Below are 8046 nucleotides of genomic sequence, written 5' to 3' on the forward strand. Positions count from 1 at the left end.
ACATAAAATGATGCATCGGATTTTTATTTCGATGACCGGTGTTGCCATGGTTACTAAAAATAGAATTTTCTGTGAAATTCCTTTAAAATGCTACTCCTCCTACAGTTTTGATCTGATTTCAATATAACTTGGCACACAAGTAGACTACACTAAGATACATAAAATAGTGCATCGGTTTTTGATTTCGATGAATGGTGTTGCCATGGTTACTAAAAATAGAATTTTCTGTGAAATTCCTTTAAAACACTACTCCTCCTACAATTTTGATCTGATTTCAATATAACTTGGCACACAAGTAGACTACACTAAGATACATAGAATAGTGCATCGGTTTTTGATTTCGATGAACAGTGTTGCCATGGTTACTAAAAATAGAATTTCCTGTGAAATTCCTTTAAAATGCTATTCCTCCTACAGTTTTGATCTGATTTCGATATAACTTGGCACAAAAGTAGACTACACAAAGATACATAAAATAGGGCATCGGATTTTGATTTCGATGAACGATGTTGTCATGGTTTCTAAAAATAGAATTTTCTGTGAAATTCCTTTAAAACATTACTCCTCCTACAATTTTGATCTGATTTCAATATGACTTGGCACACAAGTAGACTACATAAAGATACATAAAATAGTGCATCCATTTTTGATTTCAATGAATGGTGTTGTCATGGTTAATAAAAAAAGAATTTTCTGTGAAATTCCTTTAAAACTCTACTCCTCCTATAATTTTGATCTGATTTCAATATAACTTGGCACACAAGTAGTCTACACTATTATACATAGAATAGTGCATCAGATTTTGATTTCGATGAACGGTGTTGCCATGGTTACCTAAAAAAAGAATTTCCTGTGAAATTCCTTTAAAACGCTACTCCTCCTACAGTTTTGGTCTGATTGCAATATAACTTGGCACACAAGTAGACTACTCTAAGATAGAGTAGTTCATCGGTTTTTGATTTTGATGAACAGTGTTGCCATTGTTACTAAAAATAGAAATGTGTGAAATTCCTTTAAAACGCTACTCCTTCTACAGTTTTGGTCTAATAGCAATGGCTTCTTTTTCTCATCCTTTGTTATAAGCACAAACCAGTAGAGCTACAGTCTCAACAGAGACTTCTGGTTTTAAGGAACAGAATTCTTAAGTACCTACAGCATTCAGTCTCACCTAGTATAAAAATAATGGAGTACTGGTTTGGAGGATTTAAAACAGAGAAGCTCACTTTTTCATAGTACAATTCTCAGTTAACCTTGGACTTTCAGTAAGGCATAGCATTCTCAACGGTACATAATTAGGTTCTGAAATTTACACATCTATTCTTCACTGTTGAAATATACATGGGATACAAATTCGGCGGAATGTCAACAAGTGTAGCAAATAGCCAATGACAGCGTTTTGTATGGCAAAGAGGTGGGGCTTAAGTCGTCTCATCAACAACAGTTAAAAGTTCTTGATGTTAGTAATTTCTTAAACCTTGCCATTTGACAGATGCTAATTACGAAGCACTGAGAATGCCACGCCTTACTAAAAGTCCAAGGGTAACTGAGAATTGTACTATCTCATTCTCTATTTGTTAAAATTGAGACTGAGAACGAGATCCAAGGTGAGCTCATCTCAGTTTTATGGCCCTGAACCCAGGACAGATGATAGATTGCAACAGAGAAATGTTGCCTTCCTTTTTGGGAAGCATCAAGTCCATAGATCTGAATACTATATTTCATGTAAATTAATTCAATCAGATTCATGAAGAAGCATTCGTTAAAAATATTATTACCCACTATATAAAGAAGCCATGCCCTCCAGCAGAGCAACGGTAAACATTGCTTGACGCCAGGTAATATCCCAAAAGTATACAGTGTAGTTGCACGTGGTTGACAGTGTTTTCCTGGGATGAAAATTTTCAATGTCACACTCAGCTACATACAATATTTATACGTTTACAATAGGGTTACGCCTCATTATTATTGTACTAGATAGGGCCAATAAAATCTTGGAGATATCTGAGAATTCAACATATCAAGGGTAAAATACATAAAGAATAAGTGGTTTGGACTTCCAAAGTACTTCGACACGTCCACGTATTTGAGATTTCAGTGTTCGAGATTCTGAAGTTCCAACAGTTTTTCTAAAAAAAAAAATCAGTTCCGGACTGCTGAAACTATGATTGATTTTATTTTGGATTATTCAGATTAGAAATAGCCTAGCTTTCAAAATCCTTCTCCTGCGATAACTTTGTTCCGTTTTGATTTTTATTTGTAGACAAGTACAATAAAACCAGATATATGTATTTAGTTCTGTTTTTCAGTTCCTGATTTTAAGAATAGACTAAGCACGGTTATTAAAATTGTACAATATTAAAATGTTTTGTTACTGTTGCAACAGTTTTAGTCTAAAGGTGTCGCCATGGATACTTTATTTTTTAGCTCTACTGGTCAGAGACCAGAAGAGCTTATGCGATAGTAATGCGTCCGTCGTCCGTCCGTCTGTCTGTCCGTCTGTAAACAATTTTTCAAAATGCTACTCCTCCTACAGTTTTGGTCTGATTTCAATATAACTTGGCACACAAGTAGACTACACTAAGATACATAAATCTGTGTATCGGTTTTTGATTTCGATGAACGGTGTTGCCGTGGTTACTAAAAATAGAAATTTCTGTGAAATTCTTTCAAAATGCTACTCCTCCTACAGTTTTAGTCTGATTTCAATATAACTTGGCACACAAGTAGACTACACTAAGATACATAATTCTGTATATCGGTTTTTGATTTCGATGAACGGTGTTGCCATGGTTACTAAAAATAGAAATTTCTGTGAAATTCTTTCAAAATGCTACTCCTCCTACAGTTTTAGTCTGATTTCAATATAACTTGGCACACAAGTAGACTACACTAAGATACACAATTCTGTGTATCGGTTTTTGATTTCGATGAACGGTGTTGCCGTGGTTACTAAAAATAGAAATTTCTGTGAAATTCTTTCAAAATGCTACTCCTCCTACAGTTTTAGTCTGATTTCAATATAACTTGGCACACAAGTAGACTACACTAAGATACACAATTCTTTATATCGGTTTTTGATTTCGATGAACGGTGTTGCCGTGGTTACTAAAAATAGAAATTTCTGTGAAATTCTTTCAAAATGCTACTCCTCCTACAGTTTTAGTCTGATTTCAGTATAACTTGGCACACAAGTAGACTACACTAAGATACACAATTCTGTGTATCGGTTTTTGATTTCGATGAACGGTGTTGCCATGGTTACTAAAAATAGAAATTTCTGTGAAATTCTTTCAAAATGCTACTCCTTCTACAGTTTTAGTCTGATTTCAGTATAACTTGGCACACAAGTACTCTACAATAAGATACATAATTCTGTTTATCGGTTTTTGATTTCGATGAACGGTGTTGCCGTGGTTACTAAAAATAGAAATTTCTGTGAAATTCTTTCAAAATGCTACTCCAAATACAATTTTAGTCTGATTATAATATAGATGTGGCATGCAAGTCAACATTGAGGGATTACACCAATGTTATAACACCAGCCACTGGCTTTCAACCATGTGTATTTGAGGTATGTTTTGTGGAAGTACTGAAGATATGACAATAAGGCATCACTAACCAAAAAATATATGATTTTCTTTCAGTAGTACTTAGAATATCTCCAGTGTACTGCACATCAAAAAAGGAGGTGTAATAAAAATGGCCTATGCATATACAGTTCTTTATTGTTATGTTAAATTGTTATTCAGGAACTTACAAAGATGGCCAAAGACCTCCCTCCAGAGAAAAGGTATGTGGCACTCCTCCATGACGAAATGAAAGTGAAGGCTGACTTAGTTTATGACAAAAGGAGCGGGCAAATAATTGGATTTACCAACCCAGAAACTTGGACATTCAATGAGGTATTAATGTAGTATTACAATTGTTTTAAGAAATGGATTTTAGCAAAATAGATTAGATTCTACAATTCTTCAGAACTTTGAATAAATTCATTTAATATTTCCCTCTTTTGAGTAGGATGAAGTTAGTAAAATCGCTACCCATGTCTTGGTTTTTATGGTGGTTGGCATTAACTCTCATATTAAAATGAGCATTGGACATTTCCCAACCCGGACATCAACAGCGGATGAGCTGTATCCATTGTTTTGGAGAGCTGTGGCTTACCTGGAAATAACATGTGGACTAAAGGTAAACAGTTTAATACTACTGAAATTTTTAGTTTTTCCATCAGCCTTTTATACAGTCTAAATTATTAAGAAATATTTTTTCACTGCCAAATCATAAAAATATTTTCATTTTGTGCAGGTAATCACATCTACTAGTGACAAGGCCTCCCCAAATCAGCGTTTGTACAGGCTTCACAGAGTTGGAAATGAGCCAGTTGTTTATAAAGCTAAGAATGAATTCGCAGAAGATGAAGAACGCTACCTCTACTTCATATCAGATGTTCCCCATTTAGTTAAGACTATACGAAATAACATCAGCAAGTCAAAGCCAGGTGGAACAAAGTATCTCTGGGTATGTTTATGTCCTCAATCATGTTGAAGTTAAAACTGTTTTCTATGGCTTGTCTTTCTCTTTAAGTTTTATGGCATTTGATATGTATGTATAATTATGTTGTATTATCTATTTTCATCTGTGATGTTAAAAAAATAATATATTTTACAGAATAACAACAAGAACATTCTTTGGTCTCATGTGACACAGTTATATAACGATGATATGGCAAGACAGTTATACAGAACCAAGCTAACATATGACCATGTCTACTTGACACCATCATCAACAATGTCTGTTAAACTTGCAGTTCAGGTAATCATGTAATTCTATCATATTAATGTATTATTATTTTATTTAAGGGAAATTATATAAAAAAAAAGTTTTTGAGTAATTTGTGCAAAGGGCTTATACAGGCAATGTCTGCTGCCCTATTTAATTGATTATTCAGTAAAATATTGTTCAAGTGAGCATTTGGAAGTAGTTACCATTTTATGTATCAATGCACGTGAATTTTTCTAGGTGCTGAGCAGTTCTGTGGCCAGAGTTATGGAAGCCTACTATGGACCACAGATGTCAGAAACTGCCACGCTGTTCAAGCTTGTGGACAGATTTTTTGACTGTCTAAATGGTAGATCATTGAAGGAATCAGCTTTCACAAGAAAGCCTGATGTTGCTCCTTACAAATCTCTTAATGACCCAAGATTTCAGGTAAAATCATTTCTTTACATAAAATAACATAAAAATGTAATTTCTGATTATCTATAGTATGTATATCTTTTTGTTTTGAACAACAATTTGCAGTTCCTTGAGCATGAGTTCCTACAGTACTTTGAGCGATGGCTACAAGCTGTTAGGGCTAGACCAGGATTCACCAAGGCAGAACAGAACAAAATGTTCATTTCATTTCAAACTCATGAAGGAATAATTATGACAGGCAAGTGCAGTAGCCATTTTCAAATATTATATCATGTTAAATTGATTCAGTTGCCCCTATTTTAATTACTCATCCAGGTCTTTCTTTTTTTCCTCATATTAATCAATAATCTATAATTTTTTTCCCAGTGAAAGCATTCGTTGAGGCCACGAAGTACCTCCTGCAACATAACCTGCCGTATGTGCTGAGCAACGATTTTTGCCAGGACCCCCTAGAGGAGCATTTTGGAAGGCATAGGAGATTGGGGGCAAACCAGGACAACCCAACTGTTCACCAGTTTAGGTATTGTTTATTTTTACTAAAACAATGATTATAACATCTAAAATAAATGAAAATTCTTCACAAATTTATCAATTAAAGATTTTATTGCTTTTATCACATTGTTACTTTTCTATTTATAAAGTTACCAAGAAAACAAACTGCGACTTCAAAGAAGCCTCGCCTTTCAATTTGTTCCTAAGGGCAACACTGGTCCACAAGGACAGAAGAGACCAGTGGTTGTATCTAACAGTCCACTTAAGAAAAGACGTAACTAACATCTTTAGATGTAAAATTAATGTGGAATTCTTTTTCTATGTACATATTTAGATTTAGTCTAGACATTTACGAAGGGCTTTTTGTTTACTTGCAGATTTTGTTTTCACATAGTACTTTTCCATAAGATGTCTACATTTTGCATTGCATCTAACTTTGTGATATAATGAGCACATTGATAAAAATATCTTTTCCTGCTGTTCAGTTTTTGACTCTGAGTGATATGTACAATCATAGAACAGGGACATCACTTTGTTGTCTTGACAAATTGCATCACTAAATTTCTGAAGCGAAGGAACTGAGACTTCTGTACACAATTTCCTAAACAATATTTCCAGAACTACAAAGAAATTTGTTATTTCTTGTGATGGTTGTGTCAAACCACCCCTGGATTTTACAGATATTAATTTTGTATTTCCATCCTTCTCAGTAAGTTTATCAAAGTATTTGGCCATCTCTTGAGAAGAAATAAATTTCTTCTTACATCTAAATAAAACGAAGCCAGCTATATATGTAATAATATCTCTCTCTCCAGATTTGAGAACACTACCTGTGCTAGCAATTGAGGTAGAATCTGGCAAAGGTGTATTTTGTTTAATAACTTCTTCAGCAGTTTTTAAAGATAAAAATGCTGAAAGTTGTTGATTTTTTACTACACTGGATAGTCTTTGAATCAGTTCAGGTTGGAGATGATGATATGATTGCCATGCCTTTTCCCTTACTGCACCAGAGAAGATTTCTGTTTTTATGATTGTGTCAAGTTGCCTTAGAGCTGGAACCAACTTGGAAGCTGTAATGTATTTGTACTGTAACTCAGATTTAAACAAATTCCTCATTGTATTAAACTTTATTTTTTGATGAGGTCATGATTTGTTTATTTATTTTTTTTAATAATTCAATATTCATTTAATTGCTGTTAAATTGTTTATGCAACAGTCTGTAAATTCAATATTGTCTTTAAATCACTTTTGCAATAATTTATAAATTCAGTATTATCATTTAGCCATGTTTGAAATAATTTGTAAATTCAAAACTGTCATTAAATCACTTGTAATTATTTATCAATTCAACAAAGACGTGTTATTGTAATTAAAAAGAGAATTAAACAGTCACAAGTAAAAGAATACAGATTCTTGAGGCTTGGAAGATTGCAACATAATTTGCTCTGACTTGTTTTTCCCCCACTTACTAGTATATGAGTACATTTACCACTAGCATCATACATTGCAGACCATTTTCTATCAAGTTATCTGTAATCCAGACTCAAAATGTTGTAATAAAAATGCAGTCAGTGATTAAGTACAGAAGTGACTGATCAAATATACAGCCAAACTTTTGCACTTTTCTCAACTACCACAAGTAAAAAGTGCATTCATGAAACCTGGAACAAAATAACTTTCAAATATTATTAATGATAGAGAACAATATAAAGAAGAAAATTTTAAGGTTGCATTGAGACATTTACCACTTATGGTTCCCAAATGAGACCTCATTTCCTCTGGCAAGATGATGTCATTCTGAATTTCAGAAATGACTTTAGAGACCATTTCTTCAGAGATGATTACAGTTTTATTGGGTAAAACTGGCAATGAGACAGAGTGCTCCTCTAGAATTTCTTCTTCAAATATTGCCTTCAAATAGTGATGAACACCACAAATTAGAATGTAAAGTGATTAAATCCACACATCAGTTGGAACTAGAAGTAGAATAGCTAAATCTGGTGATTGTTCCAAATCTGTCTATAGATTCTCCCCTTTTAAGTTGCTATTGTTACCATGTGCAAAAATGATTTTTCTAACTAAACATCAAATAAAAACAACCTTCAACTACAGGTGTGTGTGGGGTGGGGTGGGTAAGTGGCTTACTTTTTTCAAGGATAACTTCCTTTCACTTTCAATTTTTTGCATACAATACTACATGTTCTTGATATAGCTATACTGAGGTAAAAGGGGGGGGGGCAACCAACCGGTAATGTTGAAAAAAAAGTGCCCCCCCCCGTTGCTACGTGCCTGATAAAGACAGAAAATTAATACAACAAATATATAGAAATAGATTGATATTTAGTAGTTTTTCATTAA

The 8046-nt window shown here is 33.7% G+C and overlaps 1 protein-coding gene across 1 annotated transcript; it reads left to right on the plus strand.

The window, feature by feature from the left end:
• The first annotated feature begins 3511 nt into the window (after nucleotides 1-3511).
• On the plus strand, nucleotides 3512-7127 carry LOC134246755 (uncharacterized). The gene is made up of 9 exons (XM_062729118.1): nucleotides 3512-3571; nucleotides 3750-3902; nucleotides 4018-4188; nucleotides 4306-4518; nucleotides 4669-4812; nucleotides 5020-5208; nucleotides 5302-5434; nucleotides 5563-5716; nucleotides 5838-7127. Exons 2-9 carry the CDS (start codon nucleotides 3762-3764, stop codon nucleotides 5968-5970), a joined length of 1278 nt encoding a protein of 425 aa, XP_062585102.1. The 5' UTR covers nucleotides 3512-3571; nucleotides 3750-3761; the 3' UTR covers nucleotides 5971-7127.
• Nucleotides 7128-8046: the final 919 nt, after the last annotated feature.

Source organism: Saccostrea cucullata, unplaced genomic scaffold (assembly GCF_032062105.1).
Source record: "Saccostrea cucullata isolate Sc308-1 unplaced genomic scaffold, CSIRO_AGI_Scuc_v1 ctg2082, whole genome shotgun sequence".
NCBI classification, from domain to species: domain Eukaryota; kingdom Metazoa; phylum Mollusca; class Bivalvia; order Ostreida; family Ostreidae; genus Saccostrea; species Saccostrea cuccullata.

What these genes read in the sequence shown, in the direction of transcription:
- LOC134246755 (XM_062729118.1), top strand. Translation starts at nt 3,762, where the DNA reads ATGGCCAAAGACCTCCCTCCAGAGAAAAGGTATGTGGCACTCCTCCAT. An exon ending in AAACTTGGACATTCAATGAG is followed by an intron (nt 3,903 to 4,017) that starts GTATTAATGTAG and finishes TCTTTTGAGTAG; the next exon opens with GATGAAGTTAGTAAAATCGC. An exon ending in CCAACTGTTCACCAGTTTAG is followed by an intron (nt 5,717 to 5,837) that starts GTATTGTTTATT and finishes CTATTTATAAAG; the next exon opens with TTACCAAGAAAACAAACTGC.